The sequence below is a fragment of the Exophiala oligosperma genome (assembly GCF_000835515.1).
Source record: "Exophiala oligosperma strain CBS 72588 unplaced genomic scaffold supercont1.9, whole genome shotgun sequence".
Classification (NCBI taxonomy): Eukaryota; Fungi; Ascomycota; class Eurotiomycetes; order Chaetothyriales; family Herpotrichiellaceae; genus Exophiala; species Exophiala oligosperma.
Genome location: NW_015622826.1, coordinates 445,832 through 471,933, shown reverse-complemented (window position 1 = coordinate 471,933; position 26,102 = coordinate 445,832). Strand labels below are relative to the sequence as shown.

The 26,102-nt window shown below is 50.4% G+C and overlaps 9 protein-coding genes across 9 annotated transcripts; 5 read left to right on the top strand and 4 right to left on the bottom strand.

The window, feature by feature from the left end:
- Window positions 1–111: 111 nt before the first annotated feature.
- PV06_08776 (uncharacterized protein) lies at window positions 112–2,175 on the bottom strand (the record flags this gene model as incomplete). Its single annotated transcript, XM_016410150.1, has 1 exon — window positions 112–2,175. One exon carries the CDS (start codon window positions 2,173–2,175, stop codon window positions 112–114), a length of 2,064 nt encoding a protein of 687 aa, XP_016259172.1.
- Window positions 2,176–2,555: 380 nt separating this feature from the next.
- PV06_08775 (uncharacterized protein) lies at window positions 2,556–8,154 on the top strand. Its single transcript, XM_016410149.1, has one exon. The coding sequence runs from the start codon at window positions 2,668–2,670 to the stop codon at window positions 8,110–8,112; it is 5,445 nt and encodes a 1,814-aa protein (XP_016259171.1). The 5' UTR covers window positions 2,556–2,667; the 3' UTR covers window positions 8,113–8,154.
- A 2,669-nt stretch (window positions 8,155–10,823) lies between these two features.
- On the top strand, window positions 10,824–13,310 carry PV06_08774 (uncharacterized protein). The gene has a single exon (XM_016410148.1). It carries the CDS (start codon window positions 11,140–11,142, stop codon window positions 12,787–12,789), a length of 1,650 nt encoding a protein of 549 aa, XP_016259170.1. The 5' UTR covers window positions 10,824–11,139; the 3' UTR covers window positions 12,790–13,310.
- A 794-nt stretch (window positions 13,311–14,104) lies between these two features.
- On the top strand, window positions 14,105–15,142 carry PV06_08773 (uncharacterized protein). Its single transcript, XM_016410147.1, has one exon. It carries the CDS (start codon window positions 14,290–14,292, stop codon window positions 14,953–14,955), a length of 666 nt encoding a protein of 221 aa, XP_016259169.1. The 5' UTR covers window positions 14,105–14,289; the 3' UTR covers window positions 14,956–15,142.
- Window positions 14,772–16,944, bottom strand: PV06_08772 (uncharacterized protein; the record flags this gene model as incomplete). The annotated part of the gene is made up of 2 exons (XM_016410146.1): window positions 14,772–15,672; window positions 15,733–16,944. 2 exons carry the CDS (start codon window positions 16,942–16,944, stop codon window positions 15,154–15,156), a joined length of 1,731 nt encoding a protein of 576 aa, XP_016259168.1. The 3' UTR covers window positions 14,772–15,153.
- A 281-nt stretch (window positions 16,945–17,225) lies between these two features.
- Window positions 17,226–19,547, top strand: PV06_08771 (uncharacterized protein). Its single transcript, XM_016410145.1, has 5 exons — window positions 17,226–17,338; window positions 17,394–17,438; window positions 17,489–17,924; window positions 17,981–18,450; window positions 18,502–19,547. The coding sequence occupies exons 1-5, from the start codon at window positions 17,326–17,328 to the stop codon at window positions 18,966–18,968; spliced, it is 1,431 nt and encodes a 476-aa protein (XP_016259167.1). The 5' UTR covers window positions 17,226–17,325; the 3' UTR covers window positions 18,969–19,547.
- Window positions 19,548–19,831: 284 nt separating this feature from the next.
- Window positions 19,832–21,723, top strand: PV06_08770 (uncharacterized protein). Its single transcript, XM_016410144.1, has 3 exons — window positions 19,832–20,070; window positions 20,137–21,120; window positions 21,205–21,723. The coding sequence occupies exons 1-3, from the start codon at window positions 19,999–20,001 to the stop codon at window positions 21,358–21,360; spliced, it is 1,212 nt and encodes a 403-aa protein (XP_016259166.1). The 5' UTR covers window positions 19,832–19,998; the 3' UTR covers window positions 21,361–21,723.
- PV06_08769 (uncharacterized protein) lies at window positions 21,480–23,095 on the bottom strand. The gene is made up of 2 exons (XM_016410143.1): window positions 23,000–23,095; window positions 21,480–22,837 (listed from the first exon to the last, which is right to left on the bottom strand). The coding sequence occupies exons 1-2, from the start codon at window positions 23,036–23,038 to the stop codon at window positions 22,457–22,459; spliced, it is 420 nt and encodes a 139-aa protein (XP_016259165.1). The 5' UTR covers window positions 23,039–23,095; the 3' UTR covers window positions 21,480–22,456.
- An 833-nt stretch (window positions 23,096–23,928) lies between these two features.
- On the bottom strand, window positions 23,929–25,864 carry PV06_08768 (uncharacterized protein; the record flags this gene model as incomplete). Its single annotated transcript, XM_016410142.1, has 4 exons — window positions 23,929–24,254; window positions 24,305–24,929; window positions 24,990–25,347; window positions 25,401–25,864. 4 exons carry the CDS (start codon window positions 25,862–25,864, stop codon window positions 23,929–23,931), a joined length of 1,773 nt encoding a protein of 590 aa, XP_016259164.1.
- Between the last annotated feature and the right edge of the window lie 238 nt (window positions 25,865–26,102).

Here is a 26,102-nt window from a genome sequence, read left to right as displayed (position 1 = left end):
TCTGACATGTCTGTAGCGTTGTGTGTACAGATAGATGCACGTACACTTCTCCTTCAGATCTTCTGAATATCACCAGGTCAGCCCGGTTACTCGTCCTTACTTCTGCACCTCCTAAAACTCGTCATCGTCGTCGTCGTACCGCGCTGGGACGTCGGCCCAGCCGCTCTGGTACCGACGAGCGTCGCGCTCGCTGTTGAGTCTCAGCATACGCGCCTGGGCGGCATCCTCACGCCAGCACCGCGTTGTGTAGTCGTCGGCAGTGGTGACGAGGTTGCCGTTCCTCGTCCAGGCCACGGCGGTGACTTCCTTGCGATGAGCGTTGACGAGGGCGGTGCCGTGGTAGTATATGGGCAACGGCGCATCTTTGTTGTTGTTGTTGCTGCTCATTGACGACGACGGTGGCGCTGTATTACGCAGGCGTGGCTGAGCGAGGGTGGTGGCGTTCTCTGGCTGGCGGCGCGTGGTCCTGTTGAAGTACCGTTCGTCCGTCGGGAAGAGCACGGCGCATTCTTCGCTGCTGCCCGAGGCCAGAACTTCGGTGTGGGGTTGGTCATCGGATGTGCGGCGGATGGCGAGCTTGTCATAGAATGTCTGCAGGCGCAGAGATGGGTGGCGGAAGCCATATAAGGGTCCGAGGCCGTGGATGGGCTGTCGTGGTTGACGTGCGGGTCGAGAGGTGGACGACGAGAGGGACATCTCAGGCGCACTGCCAAGGACGAGGTGTGCCGTCGAGTATGCGTAGATGGTGTGGTCGCGGCAGAGAGAGTAAAGTCTCGACCCGTCGCTGCTCATTGCTATCGAGGTGACCCCAAATTGACGGTGGTTTTGGTGAGACTGCGGCTCGAGGGTGGCAGAAATTGGATTTGGTCGGCCGGAGCGCTGTTTGTAAGACGTACGCATATCCCACAGCTTGATGATGGCATCATTTTCAGATGCGCTGGCCAGGAGGTGCGGTCGGCTGGCACTGATGAAGGCACAGGTCGTCACTGCAAAGTCGTTACGAGCGGATATGGGGATTTGCTGGCGACGGCCTTTCGATAACGAGCCGTTGCGGGCAGCCGTGTGCGCGTCACGGATGTCGTTGATCGTATTGACTTCTCTGCTATTCTCCAAGAAGGCTGCACTTTCACGTCGGAGTTCTTGGAACATCGTAGAGCCTTTCGCTTTGGCGCATCGGAGGTCCCATAGACAAATGCTCCCATCTCTGGAACATGTTGCTAGAACATGGTTTCCAGATCCTGGCTGAAATTGAACGCGCTTGATCGAACCGGTGTGGCCAACAAGCGTATGGGTCGAGACTTGCTGTTTCATATCAACAATTCGGCATGTTTGATCTCCGGATGCGGTGGCGAGTAGTGCGTCGTCTTCAGACAGTTCCAGATCCATGATTGCGTTGTCGTGAGGATGCATGTGCAGGAATACCTCGTTGTATGATTGGGCCTGACTGCACGCATCGTGTATACGTACGGTGCCATCCTCATCACCAACAGCGACCAAGGAGACGGTCTTGAAGCCAGTCGCACAGAATGGTAAAGATGCAACCTGTCGGTTGTAGGAGTAGAAATCATCTGCTGAACTGTAGAAATTTGCTGTTTCATGTTGCCATAGATTGCTATCTTTTGCCTCCACTATCCTGCTTCTCACGCCGAGTCGTCGGGATAATGCCGCTGCTGAGGTGCTGATGGTGGGATATGGTTTTAGTGGGGCAGGGAATGCTCTTGTCGTGCCTAGAATTTCCTCGTCCTCGTCCTCGTCTTCATCCTCATATTCCGTATCGAAACAGTCGGCACAGGCCTCGGGGGCGGGCATCAGGTCTTGAACTTCAACATTGGGCCTTGCGACTAGAGAGCTCGAGTCTTTGCGGATCGGGGACGACGGAAGAGATGGCACTGAGGAAAAAGAGATTCTCCTCCTTTTGTTTGGACGGTGTGTATTATCGGCTCGACTGTTCAAACTGGCTGCAGAAAGATCATGTAGAGCTCTTCTCGAGCTTCGAACCGCACGCTGCAGATTTCGAGCTCTCGGCGTGAAGAACTTGTTGAAGCGTCTTGGGGTTACGGAAGGATTCTTCTTGACACGGCTACTTCGGCGAGGACTTCGAACCGTATCCTCGGGAACGGCAAAGGTCACAGTGTCACCATGTGAAGGTCTCTCTGGCGTCCGCTCCATGACCATTGACGAAATGATTTGATACAAACACTCAGAGCAGGCTTGAGATATCAGTCAGCTCGAGACACGATTGGTGTGGCCTCTCAAGTCCAGCCAAGTAGAAAATTAGATGCCACTGGATCCCCAAATGGTGATGAGAGATTTGGTCGAGGTGTAGAGGTGTAGCCAGAGGTCAGCCAGAGGTCAGCCAGAATAGTGGGAGGCGGACAAGCACGTATTCTTTAATTGATTCCCTGACGCGCGACGCATGAACGACGCGTCGAGCCCAGGGAAAGTTTGCCGGGAGCGGCCTCACATAATTGGTGGAGCGGGTCTTTCTCCGAGAATGGAAAAACGTCCTCAAACTCCAAAAAATTTCCAGCCCGCACGACTCGCCCAGTTATTGTCGTCGACGCACGAGGAGGCCTGCGATGCAGCAGTAACCCAAGCCGAACAGTCCTTGATACCGAATCAACTCATCTGGCGAGTCTAAGCTCTTCTGAGTTGCTTAATTCCAGTATGGCTCCCTCCAAGAGAAAGCTGGCGGGCGATGAAGTCCCTACCAGTCCAGCGAACAAGCGATCGAAGTCTGAGACCAAGTTTGAGGTAAAGACGAAAAAGCAAACGCCGGTAGCCGATCAAGACACAACACAGAAGCCTAAACATGTGTCTGTCCTTACCAAAGAGCAACCTGCGTTTCCTCGAGGTGGTGCAGGACTACTCACTCCCTTGGAACAAAAGCAAATCCAGGTGAAAGCTACTAGAGATGTCGCAAGAGAACGAAAGAGTCAAGATCTGTTTGGAGGTGCATCTACACAAATGGACACAAGTGATGAAGAACAGAACTCGCTCTCCGGCGTGGAGGTCAAGAAGCCAGCGAAGAAGTCGAAAAAGAGCAAACGTAGACCCGAAAGCTCGACAACCGATGCTCCCGAGGTGCAGATCGGAGGTCTGAACTACAAACGCATAACGACCGACTCGTTGATTCTTGGTCAAATCATATCTATCAGCACCAGAACCCTTACACTTGCTTTGCCCAACAACCTAGTAGGATACGTTCCTCTCACGTCGATCTCCCCACAATTCAGCGAGAAGATCCAGGCTCTGATCAAGGGGGATGCGGATCAAAGTGACGAGGATGAGGATAATGATGACGAAGAGAGGGATATTGCTCTTAAAAATTATTTTAGAGTGGGACAATATCTGCGAGCGGCAGTGACTTCCACAGAGCAGGAAAAAGGCGCAGGCAGACCATCAGCTCGAAAGCGCATTGAGCTATCCATCGAGCCGGCCTTGACCAACATCGGCTTGAATCGAACAAATCTTGCCACAGGGGCTACTGTCCAGGTTTCTGTCCGAAGTGTTGAGGACACTGGTTTGGCGGTAGAATTGGCATTCAATGACAACGGAGAGGCGGTGCGCGGTTTCGTCTCGAAGAAGGAGTTACCGGACGATTTACCGTTGTCTGATGTTCGGACTGGGACTGTGCTCTTGTGCACCATTCTTGAGGGTGGTTCAAAGGGCAAAGTCTTGAGGCTCTCTGCAGATCTGTCAAAGAGTCTGACTGTCAAGTCTGCCCCATCCATTGACACCTTCCTTCCGGGCACACGAGCTGAAATATTGATTACACAGCGCCCTGAGTATGGTCTTGCTGGTAAGATCATGGGTATGCTGGATGTAACGGCTGACCTAGTGCACTCGGGCTCCTATAAAGACAAAGAAGCATTCCTGGCCAAGTTCGAAGTTGGTAAGAAAGTAACTGGCCGGCTGATCTGTAATTTCCCTACATCAGATGTCAAGAAACTCGGATTTTCGGTACTGGACGATCTGGTCGATTTGAAACCGGACGAAGAACAGTCGACCGAAGCAAACCTCAAACTTGCTTTATCTTCCGTCATAGATGAAGCGACAGTGGTCCGCGTGGAGTCTGGGTTGGGTGTTTACTTGCAGTTGAATGAGAACCTTATTGGTTTTGCGCACATCTCGCGTCTTTCTGATGAAAAGACCGACACTTTGTCCGAAGCCAGTGGTCCATTCAAGCTTGGTACTAACCACAAAGCCCGGGTATTAGATTACAACCCTATCGACAATCTATACGTCCTCTCACTTCAGCAAAAAGTACTCAATCAACCATTCCTCCGCTTTGATGATGTGCCAATCGGAGCTGTGGTCAAAGGAACTGTCGAAAAGATTATCATCGGCTCAAACGGTGTCTCCGGTTTGTTGGTCAATCTAGCAGAGGGGATTAGTGGTCTGGTTCCGCAAATACATATGTCTGATGTTGACCTTAAGCATCCTGAGAGGAAGTTCCGAGTAGGCCAGACAGTGACGGCAAGAGTGTTGTCAACGGATCCAGCAAGGCGCCGGCTTAAGCTGACTTTGAAGAAATCAATCGTCAACAGCGACCAAAAGGCATGGCTCCGTTTCGACGACATCGAGGTTGGGAGTTCCACGGTTGGGACATTGACCAAGGTGGATCGCTTTGGCGCAGTCGTCCGGTTTTTTGGCCCAGTACGAGGATTCCTCCCGGTCCACGAAATGAGTGAAGCATATATTAAAGACGCTACCGAGCACTTCAGGGTTGGTCAGGTTTTGACCGTCAATGCTATCAGCATCAATGCAGAGGATCGACGCCTTACGGTCTCTTGCAGAGATGCCAACGCCAATCCATCAACCGAGAGTGCCCTTGCAGCGCTGAAGCACGGTTCGCTTGTCAGTGGTACTGTATTCGAAAAATCGCAGAACGACATCTTATTACGACTTGAAGGGTCCGATGCCATTGCCCGCCTGACCTTGGATCATGTATCGGATGGAACACCAAACAAGCGAGCTTCTGCGTTCAACAAGATTCGCGTTGGTCAGAAGCTGGAGAATTTGGTTATTTTACAAGTGCAAGCGAAGAGGAGACTTGTCGTGCTCACGAACAAGCAAAGTCTAGTCAAAGCAGCTCAAGATGGAACCCTCCTAAAGAGCTACGAGGAGCTTCAGCTCAACGCGCTCGTCACAGGCTACGTGTCTAACATCACCGAGGATGGTGTATTTGTGACCTTTGCCGCAAATATTAGTGGTCTTATCACCCGAAAACAGGTCCCGGTAGAGCAGGAAGATCAGCATGACTTTGATATGACAAAATTCCAGCCTGTTACAGCACGGATTCTCTCAATTGACTACAAGGGCGCAACTCCCCGATTTTGGCTCACGATGCGGGACAGCATATCGGAACCAACAACTGAGGATCCAGCACTGCCACTTCCAGACGTTGTTGAACCTATTGATACCAGTCTCAAGACACTGGACGATCTGTCAGTGGGCAAGTTAACTAAAGTACGAATCACGTCTGTGAAAGAGACGCAAATCAACGTTGAGCTCGCAAAAAATGTTCAGGGACGAATCGATGTATCTGAAGTCTTTGACGAATGGAAAGATATTAAGGATCGCAAGCGGCCGCTCAAGCACTTCAGCCCTAAGCAAGAACTTAATGTCAAAATCCTTGGAGCCCACGACACTAGGAACCATAGATTCCTGCCATTGACGCATCGACAAGGAAAGAACACAGTCCTTGAGCTTTGCTGTAAACCCAGTTCCGTGTCTGAACCTGGTAAAGCGAACTTGAAGCTGCAAGATGTATCTGTCGGCTCCTCGTGGCTTGCCTTCGTCAACAACATCACAGAAGACTGTCTCTGGGTCAACATATCGCCAAGTGTACGGGGAAGAATCCGAGTGACGGACGTGTCCGATGATCTTTCCCTAACCTCAAATGTAGAGGCAAACTTTCCCGTTGGTTCGGCACTCCGTGTACATGTTGTATCTGTGGATGCTGAGAAGAACCGTCTTGATCTTACTGCAAGATCAGATGCGTCCGTCGGCTCACTCACTATCAAGGATATATCGAAAGGTCTCATCCTCCCTGGCCGAGTCACCAAAGTGAGTGATCGCAATGTTCTTGTTCAGCTCAGCGAACATGTTGTGGGCGCTGTCGAACTCATTGATATTGCCGACAACTACAATGATGCCAACACTGCAAAATTCCAGAAGAATGATGTCCTTCGAGTCTGTGTACTCGACGTAGACGTTCCCAACAAGAAGGTCAGACTATCTACGCGTCGGTCCAAAGTTCTGAGCTCGTCATCTCCAGTCAATGATCCTGATATCACCTCAATCGACCATCTTTCCGTCAATGATGTGGTTCGGGGTTTCATCTGCAACATCACTGATAAAGGAGTTTTTGTGACCCTTGGGCACGGCTTCACAGCATTCGTTAGGGTAAGCCACTTGTCAGATCAATATCTCAAAGATTGGAAGGACCATTTCCAGCGAGACCAACTGGTTCAGGGCAAGATTACCCTGGTCGACAAGGTATCCGGTCATATTCAGATGAGCCTGAAGCAGTCCGCCTTGGATCCGAACTATAAAGCGCCTCTCACCTTCGGCGACTTGCATGTAGGGGATATTGTTACTGCAAAGGTCGTCAAAGTCGAATCATTCGGCGTTTTCATCGTGGTTGACAACTCAGAGAACGTTCGTGGCCTTTGTCACCGTAGCGAAATCGCCGAGCAGAGGATAGAAGATGCCACAAAGCTCTTCAGCGAAGGAGACGCGGTCAAAGCTAAGGTGCTCAAGCTTGATCCTGCAAATCGTAGGGTCAATTTCGGCATGAAAGCTTCTTATTTTGCGGATGTTGCCGGTGTTGATGCGCCATCTGGCGACGAAGACGACGAGGAGGATGGCGTGAAGCTTGATGAGGTCATGGACGATGTGGACAACGACGACGAGGATGTTGAAGCAAGCGAAGACGACGATGACGAGCTACAAATTGACCTCGAGGGAAGCGAGGACGATGAGGATGCGGAAGCTGATGACTCTGAGCTTGAGGCCAGCGACGACGAAACGAAAGCGGCGGGTAGTAAACTAAAAGGTCTCAGTGTTGGCGGCTTCGACTGGACAGGAACGTCTGGATTGGTCGCTGGTAAAGCCGGAAAGCGTGTCGTTGAAGATTCTGAATCAGACAACGAGCAGGCCAGCAAGTCGCACAAGAAGAAGAAGAAGCGAGCGGAAACCGTCGTCGATCGCACAGCGGACCTTGATACCAACGGGCCTCAATCCTCTGATGACTTTGAGCGTCTTCTTCTTGCCGAGCCCGACTCGGGCGATCTCTGGCTCCAGTACATGGCGTTCCATCTTGGCCTAGAGGAAGTCGACCGTGCCCGTGAGATTGGCGAACGCGCACTGCGATCCATCGGGCTCGGTCCTGGGTCTGAGGAGGAGAAATTGAAGGTCTGGACCGCGCTTCTCAACCTCGAAGATGCCCGCGGGGACGACGAGAGCCTCGACGCGATTTTCAAACGCGCGTTGGAGTACAATGACCAGCAGCAGATCTACTCCCGGGTCGCGAGCATCCTCATCCAGTCCGGCAAGTACGACAGGGCGAGCGAGAAGTTCAACGAGATGCTCAAGAAATTCAAGGCCGACCTGGACGTCTGGGTCAACTACGCGACGTTCCTGTTCGACGTCCTCAACAAACCCGACGAAGCTCGGGACCTGCTGCCCCGTGCGTCCAAGACCCTGCCGTCCACCACCAAGGACAAGAAGGAAGAGAACCGGGCGCGCTTCGAACTGACAAAGTCCTTTGCGCTGTTGGAGTTCAAGTCCAAACACGGCCTGCCCGAACGCGGGCGCACGCTGTTCGAGGGCTTGCTGGCCGAGTACCCAAAACGGTTGGACTTGTTCAACGTCATCCTCGACCAGGAGGAGAAGTTGGGCGACCAGGAGAAAGTCCGAGAGACGTACGAGCGCGTCCTGGGGGTGAAGCTGAAGCCGGAGCAGGCCAAGCACTTCTTCAAGCGATGGGTCAAGTTCGAGGAGAAGCGCGGCGGCGGCTCGCGCAAGGTGGAAGAAGTCCAGGCCCGTGCGGCCGAGTGGGCGCGCGAGTACACGGCTCGACAGCAGCAGCAGGTAAGCGAGTAGATTAGGTATGTGTTTTTAAGCTACGAAAAAAATGTGAATGGGACCTTGGTCAATAATATGGACCCATTGTACTCGTGATCGTACGAGTATGAAAGACAAAGATTAGGAAGGAGGGAAAGGTTTCTCCGTTTAGCTATATATATTCTCGGTAGCCTATTGGGGAGACAACTTTCACAGTCCTTGCGAAGTCCTACAAAAGATCGACCAGTACTCTATTCCATAGTAATTACTTGCTTCGGGTTTTTTCTTGTTTGTCAAGGCAAAAAGACATCTGTGCTCGAAGGGTTCAATTGGAAAGTGCATCTAGAGTCAGTCAGTGGGTTGACTGAGGAAGAAAATTATACTGAACGCGCCGATGTCGGTGAGTTTCTAGCCCAAGGTACTAACTAATCCGCAGAGTCCATTGTGTGCTTCGTAAATTAATAGATTTCTTCCATCTCAACGCGTGCAGTTGCTGCGATTTTGCCCTGGATATTCGTCGTTCTGGCCTACCTAGTCAGTACTGGAATCCAGCATGCACACGGCTTGGAGGACCATCGTCAAGTCTACCAACGGGTGCTTTTGGCTAGTGAGGTGATTGTGAGGCTCGTTGGTACTCTGTACAACACACCGCACATATGCAGTAGTACCTACTTGTCGGGATGCATGCAGGGCGCCTTTCGACCAACTCAGGCACACGTTAATAAAGCGATACGAAGACTCATGTCGCTTTCATCCCGGAGTAAGCAGGAAGGTGAACCCTGATCTGCTTTTGATTATACGCCGAACAATTCCTTAGCTTCCCAGACCGTCGGAAGAAAGCACGAGGCAGTGGGTACGTTGTACAAAAATCCGTACATGGTCGGTATACAAGTAGCCTTGTTCCCACTCTTGACATTCCGCGCGGGCAAAGGAAATAAATCAATAGATTGTGGTCCGGAAAAGAGCGTTCTTGTTGATGTTCATGATCCTGCTGGGAGTACTGGGGCGTTCGCGAAAGTCAAAAGAGGTTTGTCGGATTTGGATGATTCTGTTGGTATGGAAGTGTGGGCTGAAAGCGCGGCGTAGCTTGCCGTGGTTCGGCTGTTCGCTGTACTATTCAACGAAAATGTACTTGCCAACTTGTAGGCTGAGCCGCTAGGGCTTTGCTTTGAAGAGCTTGGACGGAGCAAGTCAAACACCGCCAGAATACTCGTAAGTAGTTGTATACTTCGAAAGTGAGGAATAGCAGCTAGGGCTACTCGTCATGCATTTCCGGTTCCCAACTTCTGTTTGTATTCCGGACTGCTTCCCACGGATTTTCCTGTACCCATGTTCGGCCACGGACCGAGCAGCGTTGACTGTTCGGTGTGGAATCTTCAGGCTGAGAGTCCGACTTTCAGAAGCGGCCGTCTCCGAAAGACTTGATCATTCTAGAATTTCCATTGTGGGCTTCGAGGGTACTTCGTAAATACGCTAGGTAAGCAGGGTCCCGGAGGTACCCATCCTCACCTTGACTCGCGCGAGAATGAAGTCGGAGAAGAAAGGACATGGCAGGATTCTGAGTGGCTCGATTCTCTGTATCTGGTTAGCAAATCCCAGTGCCGTGGCCGGCAGATTTGCCCCGATATTTCTATTATTTCTTTAGATTTGCAAGCTCAACACAGCCATAGCCGGGCCCCCCACGACCCATGAACATGGGAGGTACGAAGTGCCTGTACCTTGCATTCTTCATCGATGGCAACACGTGTCAATCTCTTGTGTGTTGCTTTCTGGTGATTGTGTTGCATTTTGCCTTGTGTGGAATGGATATTCGTTTTTATTCTCTCATAATAACGTCAATGTGAAACAATCGTTTGACGAACGTTGCACTGCAGCCTGTGAGTGTCGGAAGGCCCCCAAGCCAGACACACAGTGGCTCGCATTGGTAGGATTGTAGTCGGTACACAGCATCCACCTGGCTAATCCATCGGTACCTGGTTGCCGGAGCCATCCGCAAGGACCCGTGGCAGTGGAAAATATTACTCCAAAAGAACTGTCCTTTACCAATCGCTTGGACCTAAGAAGAGGGACTGTTGTGCTGGTGTCGAGATGAGTTGAAGGATTTTTTAGTACGAGTATAGTGCTACTGAGCACTAGGGACAACAAACACGCAACAGTCGTGTGATGTGGGCATCTGGAGAATGCCTCTTAAGTAACACAATCAAATAGTCTAAAGTAGTGCCAGGATACCCAGTAGTATGTGAGTGATCTGCCATTGAATGGACGATGATTGTTTAGGATATTGGATTGTCTATTGATTATTCGATGGAGGAAGTTTTGGGCGACGAAGAGGTTCGTACGAAAGAGACTCAGGTAGGTTGCAGCAGCCGAAGTCTCTCGATCCCATCTGCGAAACAAATCCAGACTCCTTGTAAACCCACCGGCCTAAGCATACCTAGGTGGGTTAGTACCCCCAGCTAGGCCCGGGTGAGCCCCTTGTCGTACGACCGATAGGCGTTGTGGCCATGCGACCATCAGTCGTGGTAGGCTTCCTAGGGCTCCCTGGTGCTCCCTGGCGAGGTCCAAGGGGTCTTTGGCGGTACCTAGCGTCGCCTAAGCTTCGTCATCCGGGCGTCATCCCACAGCACTTCCAGCTGTCATCGCCGACTCCCCGGGCCAATCGCTGCCACTCGATTGTCTTATCTCTCACTCACACGACTGACAACCCCCAAGTTTCCCAAAGTTGGCCCAGCTGCCCGCGCAGTCCTACAAACGCTCAGACCCAATGCCCCTACATCGCGACTCTCAGCTGTGCCAGCATTGATTGCCATCCACATCTATCTCTTCTACTGCATCCGTAATCACAAGTATCTCATCTATTCACATCTTACCATTGACAACATTTGTTACGACCTCATTACCTTCCATTTCCTCCGTCGTCGACCATCTCCGAGAACATTGCCTCAGTGTTGGTCTCCTATTAGCCAAAGATGTTACGATAAGACCACTGCAGTACCGACTGCATCCCGGGCATAGTGCCGGTCGAATCAGGTTCTATTGTACACGATTAAATCTCGAACCGTGACGATGATGGTCCCTCGGGCTTTCGTTCCAGCTTCGATAGGCCAGAGTCAAACGATCGATTTTGACGAGAAAGACGTTCTATCGAGAAGGAGATCTCCTACCAGAAATTCCGGCTCATCGACGCGGTCAGCCCTCTCACAAAGCCTCTTGCAGCAGACTTCAGATTCATATACGCCCTCTTCAGATCCTGTCAGGATCCCAGCGCGTGTCGAACGACACGTCTCACCTCCACCCAGGCGACCTGCACCGTCCTCCCTCCAGCCGCACAGAGATGAAAGTAGCCATTCCACACCAGAGTTACCAAGGAGAAGGAAAGAGTCAGTGCAAGACGTTCTATCCTCCACAACAATACCCATTCGGCGAAAGCCGAAGCAAAGAACAGCACAAAGAATACCCAATTGCGACTATGTTGCCGATTTCAGCAAACTCCTCCGGGATGATGTTCCCTCTAGCGGAGAGAACAGTTTGGCAGGAAGTTGGACAAATCCACAATTTGAAGGTCTCTTCGGGGCCATTGATGGTTTGCTGGAAGGACAAATGATAGTGGGGAGTGAAGGTCTTGATGCTGGAATTCTGTCTACAAGATCTCTGTCAAGCGAATCCATGCCATCTCTCGAATCTCAGGACGACTCCAGCACCACCGATCTGGCCAGCTTCTCTCCAGCGACACTTCGATCACCGTCAGACCACAAACTACGGCAGATGGCGAATTCAGAGGATGCCAGCAACGAACATCCTCTTCTTATCGTCGAGGACGACAATGCCTTTGGCGGCACTACGACTCCGGACCTAGCCATGTCTCCTCCGCCAAAACAATCGCGAAGGGCGATGCCCAAAAAACGCTCCAAGACTTTCAAGTCGAGTCTAACGGCATCATTGAAAGCTCTAAAATCAGCGGCACAAACCGTCTCCAACATCGCCAGTACTCCTCCCCTTGTTCAGCCCGACGAGTTTTTGTCAAAGTCAATCTTTGACTTTCAACCTTCGTTGACCGACGACCGCCGTCCACCTCCGTCTGATGAACCACCCTCCGTAGCTCTTCGGCGGTACCTCAATCCCCACGCTTTCGTTGCGGCAGACTCTCCTGCACAGCTCCATTTCTGGCTTGACGAAAAGCCTGATCCGTCTATATTGCAAGCGGAAACAAAGCCTAAACTCAAGATCAAAAGGAAATACCGCAACCAGCACGTTGTTACCGCCGCTGCCCGCGAGAAAAGCAACCTTTCCGGTCCGAGGAGCGCAACTTCCCAACTTCCACCCGTCGTGCCCTTGGCCACATGTATTCCTTCGAGTGTTCGCACTGCTCACGCATCTAGTCCACCGACCTGGCTAGAACCAGACGGCACACCTAGCAACAAACATCGGGCGGCACAGTCTCTTCTCGATGATATGGACGGTAGCACAGGTGAAGGTCAGCCTCGGCCACGTGAGCCTCGTGAGAACAGGGACTTTTTGCGCATCTTTGTGTGTGAGATGAATATGCGCAAGAGTGGAAAGTTGAGCGACGATGCCACGGGACATGCAAAGTTGTGGTTACCACCAGTCCACGAAGCCGAGAAAGAGCCTGAGCGACAATCAAGACGCTCTAGCAAGGGGAAGGTCAATTATGTCAACTCGGACAGATGGACGAGTTGGACCATTGATGATTTGTGATTGAGTTTTCCTCGTCACTTTTTTGTTTTGATTGACATGCTTTATGATTGTCTCGACACGTATTTCCTTGCTGCGGTTCAAGGGTATGTTGTCATGGAGAATTTCCAAAATCCGTTCTTCAAGCGTTGTTTCAAGAGCGAGGGCGATGATATGATGACGATGATGATCTTTTTCCAGCTTTTTGCTTTGTATGGCGCTCTTGGAGCGTTCACTTCGACCACGTCGGGTCCTTTTACCATCTTTGAGCCATGTTCATGTCGTCTCTACAGTTGGCAGTGTTTTCATGGCAGCAGGCCGTTTGGGCAGGCTGAGATGGATGTGTATATTATGGTACTCGTACAGGGGTACATCAGATTGTGCAGAGGACAGTAGATGATTCAGTGCAAACTACAACACGACCATATTGTTGATAAACACCTAGAGTGACCTCAAATGGCAAGGTGTTACGATGTTATCATAATCTGTGCTTGAGTACAGAACTTTTCCGAATCCGAATCCGAGGGTATTGCTGTGGAATGTGGAATATGGAGTGACTAAGTGCAGAGTACCATAGTGTTGAGGTACCTATTCCTCAGGTGCGGGCCCCCAGGGTGATTTTGGCTTGTGGCTTGTATCGACGTCGGTGGCTGAATGGCTCATGTGAAGGTACGGAGTACGAAGTAGCGAGTTTTGACGATCGAATAGCACGAAGAGTGCTCCCGTTAACTCGCACTCCGGGGTGGGAGCAGTCACTTGTTACTGTTACTCCGTACTCTGTACTGTAACACAGCAAAAATCGCGGGGGGCCTTAAAAAAAGCATCCGTACGGAGTACCTACGGATACAACCATTTCCTTTGGCTTTTGTTCAGAGGTACTGTATGTTTACTGCGCCTCCCTCTCCCTCTTCCTCTTCTGGTGGCCCATTTTGCGATCTACATACAGGTCCTTACTTCTACTCGGGCGTACTCTTCTGAGGCAGTTGTTATTCCCAAATACGGCATATTGAGCGAATTGATGCGATTTCAACACTCCAAAAAGGTGTGAAGGTGGTATCCTCGTATTGTTCTTTCTCTTTCGGATTCGGTTTCGAGTGCGAACCACCCCCCTCCAAGGCCGAAAAGGGAAATCATTTCGAGAGGGAACAAGAGGCAAGGTTAGGTTTGGTAGGCTGTACAAGAGAATACGACGGTAAATGGATGGCTGAAAAGGTGTGGCTTGTGCCACGGGAACGTACAGTAGGTGACGTGCCTTGCTGTTGCGGAGTTTATTGGGGGTTGCCTAAAAATACTCAGCCTTGAGAGGAATCGTGTACTGCGTACGTACTCTGTATATCAGGTCAGAACACCTACCTCTGTGAGATAGGTATATAAGAGACGACGGTTCGATCAATACTTTCCTTCTTTCATACACTTCATACTCAAGGCACCACTACAATACACCCACAAGTAAATACATCCGCTTTTCCAATCCTCAACACCAACACCCTCCATCAACACCTCCCAAGCAAACCAAAAACAAAAATGGGTCTTATCAAAACGGCAATCATCTCAGGAGTTGCCATATACGGTGTCAACAAATTGGCAAAGTCTTCCGAAAACAAAAGACGCGATCAACAACAATCAGACAACTACTACCGTGACCATCAGGCACAATCGCAACCACGTTACAGAGATATGGGTGGTATGATGGACGACGAATATTACTACAACGCTCCTTCGAGGCGACAAGAAAAAGGGCAACCCCGAGAGATGAACTTTGTCGATCGTCGCTCGGCATACCCATCCGACTATGATCGTGACCGTCAGTACGACGAAAAGAGCCAACAACAATCTCCTCTTTACCTTCAAAACGACCCACGCTCACCATTACCTGGTTCCCTCAGGAAAGATTACACCATGTCAGGCGGTTACGGTAATGATGATGGAACCACACAACAACCACCACCGCAGTACGAGTACAACCAATATCGACCTACTGGTCAACGCTACCCACAACGCTCGGGGTTCGTCGAGCCAGATGAACTCTCAGAGTCAGATATTCAAAGTCGAAACGGAGGGGCCGCTGCCCCTACGGGGCGGGGGAGTGGTAGTGTCCGGAATGGTGCCTCATCCATGTTGAATAACCTGGCGGACTTTTTGAACGGTGATGGTAAGAATGGGAACAGGAACAAAATGTTTGCCAAGTAAATATACGTCCTTCATTGACACCAGCTCCGTGGGACTGGTGATTTAGACTCGTGCTGTTTTGTTGTTGAGCGTCTGGCAGGTCTGACGAGACAAGGCGTTGTTGGGATTGATCTCATCTGAAAGGTATCCAAGTCCTTTTCTTTTCCGCGGAGGTTCATAAACATCAATATGAAATCGTCAAATCTCTGACTTTTGAATTCAACCTATACCCCATGTTCCTAGAGGATCTTGAATTCCTGCATCTCCATTTTGATCTCGTTCTTTCTGAAGTCGTTTGACTCTCTTCGCTAAAAGTCCGAGGGCAATCGGCCCAAGGATCGTGCATAATAATATCGCCCACGTCACGATGAGGTAGATTTCAGAAGTCGGTTGGACATTATCTCCGTCGGCGGTGAAAATGCCATTGCTTGCGGCTAGGGCAGAGATCAAAAACCCGATTTCACCTCTGGCGACCATTGCACAACCTAGGAGCCACGCAGGATAGAGAGATTTAGGCCGAGGGAGCGCTTTATTACGGCCTTTTTTATTACGGCCTTTAATTTTCCTCTTTTGGTCAGATGTCTCGGTCCTGGAGGAAGGGTCTGCGGTCGTGAAGCGGACGAGCCAGAGTCCACAGCACAACTTCCCGACGGCCATCAAAATAGCATACACGATTCCACGCCAGACGATAGTCCCCCGGAACATCTTGGTGATGGGTATCGCAAAACCGATTGATCCCTGTAGAATCTTAATTAGTGTGACATGTTGAGACCAGGGGTTGTTCAGGTAACCACTTACAAAGAGAAGAGGCTTCAGGATTCGGTCGACCGCTTGGATGTAATATTGGTTGTATATGCGCATACTGAGCCCTTCAGATGGGAATGATTGCTCTGGACATTCTGCAGGTTGTGCGCTTTCACTCATAGTATGATCCTTTTCTGGCGGCGGTGTTGGCAGACGCGCGTTGGAGCTGGGCTGATTGTCCGAGTTGTCAAGACTCTCTTTTGCTTGGGTAGCCGAAGAGGTCCCTCTCGGGATATCCGTATCTGAATGAGCTGTCGAGGTACCTTCATCACTTCTGACTAGGTCGCTCGATGTCTCTGGTGCCGGGGTTGACTGTTGTTGGTTGCTGTTGGACGGCGAAGTCGATTCGCCATCGACAATTTGCTCATCGATCCAGGCCAGAAGAGCACCAGCAAGATAAGATGCAAACAGTGCTGAAGTACCTGCATAGCTTGCGGCGGAAACAAAAGCCACTAATACTCCAGCCGGGAACAGGAACGAAATCGATTCTCGTTTGGTAGCACTCTCCCACCACCTTGGAAATGTGGATTTGCTCTCATACCACTTTTTCAATGCAGGGCTGATCACAAATTTGCAGAAGATGGGCAATAAGATGGCGAAACCGAGAGACACAAAGATTGGTCGTAAGAGAGTTGAGGCAGTAAATCTTCCTGATTGACTGCCCAGATTGGTTATGACTTGTACCATGATCAAACCAACCACATCATCAAGCATTGCAGCACTCGTAAGAACTACACCCAATCGAGTGGTAGTTAGACCCGTCGTCTTCAATAAACTGAAGGTTGTCCCTAAACTGGTGGAACATAGAGCCGCTCCAGCAGCAAAGGCTTGAAGATTGCTGGCATCGGCGATGGCAAGTAGAGAGAAAGAGAACGAAATGGGGAGTAAAATGCCTGTGGCAGCAACACACACGGAGAGGACCAAGTTTTTCTGCACAGACTTGACCGAAGTGGCCAGGCCACCTTCAAACACAATGAATATCAGTCCCAGGTAGCCTAGCTGGGTGGCCGTCTGTTCAAATGTACGAGACAATAGCTTCCAGCCAGGTGTTCCCCATGCCATACCGAGGAAGATCTGTCCCACAAGACCACAGTACACGACATGATCAAGAACGGTGTTGACGGTGTTGGAGAGCAAAAGGAAGGAAGACTGGATCAGGATGGTATTGATGCTTGGTTCTTCGTATGGAATCGCCGCATCCGCCATCCTGCCCATAGAGGAGCACTCGTTGACAAGGACATGAGCCAATTAAGCGAACAAATATCGCTCGATGTATCCGTAGAAGTGCCTACCAGACTTGCTCTCGAAGCAAATGAAGTCACGGGCCTCCTGATGAAAGAAGCGATGTTCCTGTAGAGAAGCTAGATAGGAAAGTTGGCCGAGGAAATTGTCTTGCCAAGCATTTTACTCATGAACAGTTTCTATTGGCGGAGAGAGAAAAGTACGAGCGCAGGCTACGAAAGTGAACTTTGCTCAACTTTGACCAACAGACGAAAGTCGCAAGTATTTCAGTACTCGGACGATTTAACAGCGAAGTTTCACAGGGGATTGGATAGAAGCTGCTGCTTTACTCTTGGCCGCGACAAGATGTTGTGTGCAAGTGAGTGTCTGAAGATGCTGCCGCAATGAACAAACCAAACTAATTGTTGCGCCAGTTTCTGGAGTTCCGCCTGAGGTGCCAGTGGTGTCGCGTAAAAGTGGTAAGTGACACGAACCCAGATGTTCTTGGATGTATCATTGACAATATTAGGGACTGTGTATGAGAAGCGCCTCATCGAAGCCTTCATTAGCGAGAATGGCACCGAGCCAACTACTGGAGCAGCTCTCACGACAGAAGACCTTTTGGAACTGAAGACGCAACCAAATGTCACTCCTCGTCCTCCACAGCTGACCTCAGTACCTGCCATGTTGGCCATGTTCCAGAACGAGTGGGACTCAATGGCTCTACAGGTCTACAAACTCCAACAAGATCTGAAGGAAGCTCGGCGAGAACTCAGCGTGGCAATGTATCAGCAAGACGCTGCTCGTAGAGTGATTGCAAAGGTTGCTGCTGAGCGAGATGAAGCAAGAGCTGCTTTATCAAAGGTCAGCGTCGGTCGTGGAGCTCCCAGTGGCGACGCCATGGAAGTAGACAATGCACCATTGCCAGACTCCATCCTAGGAAAGATTGACAGCGAGCAAGCACGGTATGACAGGCTCTTTCTTGGCTTGCTGATGCGTGAGACTGACATGATGAAAACAGCTTGTCCAAGACCCGACGAAAGCGGCCAGTGCCCGAAGAGTGGGCTACCGCAGAATCAATATCTGCCTACGTGCCACTAAGCTCCTCCGAACCTATTTGCACCGGAGGCGGCACCGTGCTTGCCGTTCACGAGTCTGGGGATTTGGCTATTGTTGCTGGACGTGACGCCGATGCCACCGTATTCTCCTTGTCACAGAATCGACCATTGCAACTGCTCAACGGCGGATCGGGATCCATCACGAGCGGCCTCTGGGCGCAGGATAAGGCAGTCATTGCCACTTCTACCGGTACTGTAAAGGTCTTCGAGGCTGAGGAAGAAGTCGCTTCGTTTTCAACCCATGGCGGCTCTGTCAATGGAATAGCACTACATGCAAGCGGCTCTATTCTTGCATCAGTCGGTGATGATAAGACCTATACGCTGTATGACCTCGAAGAAAACCAGAAACTCACACAGATCCAAAGTGATTCAGGTATGTTATCTTCCCCCAGAAGACATATCTATGACTAACGTCATCTACTAGCCTTGACATGCGTGCAATTCCACCCCGATGGCCATCTCCTTGCTGCAGGTGCGGTCGATGGTCAAATCAAGATTTTCGATGTCAAAACAGGCAGTTCAGCAGCAACCTTCGATTTGAAATCTCCCATCAAGTGCATCATCTTCTCGGAGAACGGTACCTGGCTAGCAGGTGTTACGGAAAGCTCTTCAGCCATCTCCATCTGGGACTTGAGAAAAGCGACAGAGATCAAGAGCATTGAGACTGGGGGTCCTATCGAGTCAATCAGCTGGGATTTCACTGGCCAATTTCTGGCCTCCATCGGAGCTAGAGGTGTCACAATCGAGCAATATTCCAAGGCCTCGAAAGACTGGTCCGAAGTTTTCAAGTCTGCCACACCTGGAACCAAGATCGCATGGGGCAAGAATGCTCAGCAACTGTTCCAGCTTTCTGGAGAGGGTGTTTTGACTGCTCTCGGCACAGCGAAGTAGGAACGAATGCATCAGTGTAAAAGTGTACAACAACAAGCAGGGTTCAAAAAGTTAATTGATACCCAGCCAAGGACATGGATCTCATTTCAGGCAGCAGGTTGGGCCGATCTCTGAGTTGAGCATTACAAAGAGGCGGATGCTGTTGGATGTTCCTCTTTGCGACAGACGAACATGGAATAGAAAACAACAGCAACGCTCTTTGGTCATCAATTGATGGCTATGAATTGAACAAAGAAATTTGCAGTACTGTACGACTTGTCCTGACCGCCGTTTCCATCAAGATTGTTGTTCTTGCACCGAATTCAACCAGCGATGACGATGACGTCGACCCAATGCAAGTAGAAGTGTAGACTCAAGGAGAGTATTTTGCGGAGGGCGGTGTTTTACGACCCAACGACCTTTCCCACTTAACGATTACGTGTGCAGCGATTTGGTGTGGCGCGTCTACCGTCGCCAAAGCAGTACATGTACCGCGTTGGGATGGCGAAAGTCTTTGAGTGGTAAGGAAGAGAAGATGATGGATGTACTGTATAGATAGATGGTGGCGACGACGAGGTAGTCAGCCTGCAATCGCACTGCAACTTTTACACGGACTTATCTGGCTTTGCCCGCGTTAGATCCGTCGGGAAAGGCGCCGCCAACTCTTTGTACACTCTGTACTCGTCGTACTTGATGACCTGCGCCCAATATGTGAAGGAGTGCGGGACAGTGAGTGGCAACAGCCAGTCCTTATGATCAAAGTGCCTGTACCTACTAGGTATGCCAGGTATCTAGACAATGTACTGTGATAAGTAAACAATTCCTCCCCTTCGTCGTAGCCACCGACGCCACGGAAAGTCTTTCGCACGTCTCCGTTTTACTCATCCAATCGTCGACCAACAACCTCCACCAACTCAACTCGGTCCCTCAACCTCAACGACATACCCTCCCTTACATTTTCACTCCCATTACTGGCTTTCGACCTGCGACTCAAGCCTTCAGAGGCATACCGCTTCATTTAGCCCCGACTGCCGTTGGTGTCATCAATAACATGCCTTCTGCTGGTACTTTGTCTCTAAGCAACTTCCTGAATTCAGCGGCATCCTCTTCCGCGAGTCGAAAGGTGCATTTCAAACCGCCGTTCCAGGATCAGTCTAGAACTGGATAACTGACTTTTTTTTCTTCACAGAGGCCTCACGCAGAAATTACCAGATCTCAAAGCCGAAGCCTAACCCCGGATCTACCTGCGAAACGCCGACGGTTGAGTTCCATGTCTTCTCCTTCAAGCCTTTTCTCGGGTTCGCCTTCACCTCGCCCTCCCAGTACAAGATCAGAACGAGACGGATATGACTTTCGAAGACCTGCAATGTCTACACGCCTGAACAGATTATCGCAAGCACCGGGCGAGGGTACTATCGACTTGACAGGTGACGACAGCGATGTTACCACCATCTCAGACCCCTCCCCCCGACCTCCCACAAGACGATCCGCCCGATCCCTATCCAACGGAGACGACAGAACTCCTCGGGCCCCCCCATTCACACAAGGACAGACGCACCAGAACCACGAGGTCATTGATTTATCAGACGAATCAGATTTTGAGGTCGACGGCTTGGGTGCCGAGAACGACATCGAGTCGGGGCGTACTGCTCATACACTATCGTCAAGTCCAGAAGTACAATTTTTAGGAGAGCAACCAGCTCCCCCGAGTAATCGTCGACCTGACCGCCCACGGCCGCCTCGGCGTAACCCAAGCCCACAACACCTGGAAGGCGGGGGTCCATTCGGGTATCTACCAGATCTGTTCAGGAGAGGGACGCAATTCATGTTCGGGACCGTTGCCCACAACAACAACAACACGTACGACCAAATGTTTAGGGACTTGCGGTCGGACAACGCGGCAAGAGCAAATGTTGATACTCAAGAAATCACAATCCAGATGGACTATAGGCGGCCTGCTTTCGCCCTGGGACCCCTCGCAATGTTTGATCGGAGTTCAGAAACTCCGCAGGTGGTGGAAGAACCCTACAAAGCTCCTCCGGCCCCTCGAGATGGGTTCATCAGGACGTTTACCGAAGAAGAAATTGTCCTGTGTCCTCACTGTGGCGACGAGTTGGCAGTAGGCAAAAGCGATACGAAACAGCAAGTTTGGGTGGTGAAGAATTGCGGACACGTATGTTTTCCAACGTCTCCCCCTTTACACTCTCAACCCTGAATGTATGAAAATACACGTACTGACATTTCTTTCTGGTTACAGGTCTACTGTGGAGATTGTGCATCACAGCGAGCGGCGAAAGCAACACCCAGGAAAAAAGCTAGTTCCAAAGCCCCCCAGAAGCTGGAGAAGTGCGTGGTCGACGATTGTGCCAGCAAATTGACTGGCAAGTTGGCCATGTTCCCCATCTATTTGTGATTTAGCATGGTTTTATTCGCCACGAATGCAAAGCACTTTTTTCTTCTTCAGCAAAAGAGCGCGTACCGATCACGGGTTAATGCTCTTTACACAAGCGAGAGAGGATCCGAAGTCAAGTGTTTCACGACGATCCCGTCGACCAGGCTGGAAGATATTTCATGACTTTTGCAAATGCCTGATGATTTTTTACATGTAATGTACAGTTTAGCAAGCGAGGGCGTTGTGGGCATTGGGGGGTTTGCATATGCCGACGCATACTTGCTAGACAGCCAGTTTTGATAGCCGGATTCCAGGGCTGGATATCATCCCATGCCGTTGATCATACAGCTAAGATGAAAATCTTGTGTTGTTCCTTTCCCACAATACTTCTTCTGTACTCGTACCACCGTTGTCGACTTTCGATTCGCGAATATCGACACCCTGACGTGCCTTTGTTTTTGTCCCTTTAGAAGATAGTGGCCAGTTGAAAAGAGAAAGGGACCATTCCACCAATACCTGTTTCAATTATGGAGGTGTTTCCTCCCTACCCTTTTCAGCCAAAGCGTCTCGCCGAATGCAAACGTTGGTACCAGCCCAGGAGAATCCATGACCAAGTGGTGTGTTGGGCGGTCCATGAGAAGCTCTCTGCCCACACACGATTTCTGCTCGACGTAGAAATGAGTTTCTATCGTGGTGTTTCGCATCCTCGTTACTTGTCCTTCGCCACTGTGTCCTTGTCCGTCTCAAGTGTTTTGTCCGGTTTCTCTTCCCCCTCCCCCCCCGGTCGCTTTGAGCTGACGACGTCGAATATCTCAGATTGGCTTTTTCTTTTCTTTCCCTGCTCTTCGTACTCCGTGGTCTCTTCAACCCATCGTCTATGATTCTCACATAGGTGGTCTTCTTTTCCCTCGGTACAAAGGAGGCAAAGGCTGTGAGATGAGATCTTTGAGCCGCTGGTCGTACTGTCCGCTCTCGGAGAAAAACTACCTTTCTTTTTTCGGTTCTTCTTCTCTTCTCTTCTCTCAAAATTCTTTTGATGCCAAATGAAAAAAGAATTCCAATTCCAGAAAGGAAGACCCAGGACCCAGGCTTTGGGCTTTTGGGCTCAGATCCAAAGTTAGATACTCTTGATCCCACCGTGCATGGGACTCCAAATGCCCCTGACGCCCTCGTTGGTGCTGACCACGCTCTTCCCACGGACGAGTTCGTTCTTTTTGCCCGAGTTGGTGATGAGGAATTCGAGTTTTTGCAAGATTTGTTCCTTTTCCAGGTTCCGCACGCAAACGGCCTTTTCTCGACCGTTGATATAATACGCCTTGAGGACCGGATGTTTGTTGGGACGAGGGGAGACTCGGAATTCGGTGGATGGAAACCTCGACGTGAAATCCGCCAGCATGGGTGAGGTGAGGAAAGACTTCATCCCTCGACTGGACCCGGCCCAGTCGCAGTAGTGTAGGTCGAGACGTTTACACTGTAGGATGAAGGAGGCCAAACCGTTCTGTTTTTGACAAGTTAGAAAAGAAAAGTGAAGAAAAAAAGTAGAGCGTTGGGATTGTGAGATTGGAAAAAGAATTGGAGCACGGCATGGGCAGGGCGAAAAGATTGTCGTCAAACTCGAAAAGTAGTAGAAACGTGCAGACTAAAGACAGGAAAAACTTACTCGAGAGCTCGAAACGGCTTTGACGCCTTGGACGACCATGGTGGTTTGTGGTGGGCTAGGGCGAACTGTGCTGGAGTGTTTGGTGCTTTCTCGAGGTTCGGGGAGAGAATTGAAGCTCTCTCTGTACTCCGTACAAAAGACTTGCTTTGGAGGAATTATCGTCTGCGAGGCTGAACTAGTACGAGTAGAGACGCAGTACGGAGTACTTGGACATTCTTTTCAAATGACTCTTCGTTTCCTTAGCATATGTTTGTCATTTTGATTGGGTACTACAGCCTTGCATTATCACTTCGCTCACGGTCTACCATCGCGTTTTTGTGTCTACGCGATGTACTCTTACACGAGGCAACTGTGAAGGGTCGCCTTCTTCACCACCTTCACCAACCACCAAGAGGAAAAAAAAACAAAAAATCTGCCAGGAAACAAAAAGTTATTTGGAGATTCGAAGCCCCGACCGCCGTCTGCCAACGGTCGACGCTCCTAATACTTATCCCGACTATGACCATTCACAGATCTCAACTCCTCAAAGGAAGGTATCACTCCGTAATACTTGTAGAGATTGCGACAGTAGTCATGGAAACCTGCCGAAGACTCCCAGTTTAATCCACTAAGCAGCTGGTTTCCAAGGATAAGCCCACCTCCAAACCACTTGAGCCAAAGGTGCGTTGCGACGCGGCGAGTCTTATTAGTGGCCATCAAGGCGATTCCTTTGTTGAAGGAAATTTCACTGGAATAAACATATACAGGGTGAGAATTGCAAGTGGATCTGTTTATCACTTGGGTGAATATAAAGTTAGTACGTTCAAGTAAGGCAGGTATTCCTTTCAGCACTGGCACGAAGGCGGCCGCAGAGAAACGCGTTCCACAAGGAGAAACATGTTACTGCCTACCTACTTTGCTCTGAAATGACCAAAAGACATCTTCCATCATCAACCCTTACAAATGCGTCCAGGTGTTTGACCAATGCCACCTTCAATTCCATACTGGCTCTCGACAGTCCACAATTCATGTCCAACGCATGGTTTACACCAAAAGACCCCAGTTGGGTCCCAATAATTCTTCAAGTCAAGGAGACGTGGATAATTGGCACCCCAGAATGCCCGCTGCCAATCTGGTTCGGTGGGATCTGCCTCGTTCACGTATGCTCCTGAGTTCGGTGCAAGCTGACGCAATGCCTCGACTTGCACGTTGCGCAACTCAGTGGTGGCAGCAATCTTCGCCGTCTCATTCAAATACGGCCAACTAACTGGAAGTACTAGCGAGTGTTGGTCATTTGCTTCGAGTGGAGGGGATAGCATCACTTACTATAATGGACATATGCATTACGCCACGCAGGCAAGACCGCATTGCCCCCACCAGGTATCGTGACATTCTTTACTCCTTGTCCAGCGACCAAGTTGCCGAGGATCGCAGTTTGCTGAGTTGTCACGGTTTGCCTGAGGATCTTGTTCAGTGCCCGTGGATTGGTCTCGAGGGCTTTGCGACCTAGCAACCAAGAGCCGACACGAACGTTGACTCCAACACCCTCTGGCGTGTTTTGTTCCCAGGCGGACATGAAGTCGTCGACATGAATGGAGGTATTAGAGACAATTACGGCGTCTTTCCATCCGAAGGTATTGTTGCTGATGGCCTCTTCCATGGGTGATATGATCGCCTTTGTCTGCGCCTCGGTCTTCTCAGGCACAATCCATACACCAAACAATGAACTTCTCGAAGAGTCGGTGTCTCCGATCGAAGGCATGCCGTAATAATAGCCCATGACTCCTTCATCGGACAAAGTAGGGAGCTGGCCGTGGAAGTACGTCGTTAAGGACCAGAAGGTGTCAGAGTCGACGGTGGTATTGTAGCTGTATATGTACAGCGTGGCCGCAAGACGCGGGTACGCTCGAACAGTCACAGAAATGATGACTGCAAAAGTCGAACCGCCTCCCTGATCCTCTTGTGAGCACCTCCAGGTTGACGAGGAAGTGGGGAGAATGAAAACACTTACGCCTCGCATGGACCAGAAAAGGCCAGGATATGAATTCTCATTGATTGTCAATAGGGTCCCATTTGCTGTGACGACTTCCATCTCGAGAACTTGATCCGCTCCAAGGCCATACTTGCTGCTGATCGGGCTGTGACCAGCTCCAGTGATCCACCCTCCGATACCTACATCGACATCACCACCACCAACGACAGTGATATTGTGCCTTACGGCTTCAGCATAAATCTCTCGCATCTGCATACCCGCGGCAATTTTGACAGCAGCTACAGCACCATATTTCTTCGCGCGCACATCTCCCATGGTAACATTGACACCGCGGATATTGTGAGTCCAGACAGAGAGCGCTTCTGGCCCGGATGATCTGGTGCTGTGTCAGTACTGACTTACTATGGCACTCGAGAAAAGCAGGCTTACCGTCCGGGGATGTCGTGGCCTGTCCCTTTGACGATCAATCTGACACCTGTGCGCTTTGCAAACTTCACCGCAGCTTGAACATGGCCGGCATTGCTTGCATTGACTACGAATGCTGGATATGCAGCAGCCGAACATGGGGCCATTTTGCTAGGAAGACATCCTTCGTCATTGTAATCGCTGGTGAAAGGTTCCGATGCGTGCCATGAAGAATTTCCCCATTCTTGATACACAGTCGCACATGCATCGACGTTATAAACGGAGCTGTTTTGCTGGCAGACCAGACCTGGCGGCACTGCAGTGATGAGTCGGCCTGATAGCGAAGTATTCAACGCCTGCCATTCGGCTCGATCTGGCCAGTCAGCCGAGCCTGGGATGGGTTTGCAATAGGTGTTGTTGGAACTTGCGTACACCCAACTGCTGAGTAGGGCAACGCCAATGAGAAGGTACTGGATTAAGAGAGTCATGACAACTTCAAGAGCAAGTGTACTACTTCATGATTGCTGGAAGTAAGTGATGGCATGTCCGACACCATCTTGGATCATATATGTAGCAGAGAGCAATGAAGGCAACAGGCTTAACACAGCTGACCCACGGCAAGATCGTTGGCGTCTTTGTCGCTTGAAATAGATACTTGTTTGGTTCTCATATCGATTTCCCGCGAATCTGGCGCGAGGGACCTAATCCGGAAGAGGAACATTCGAC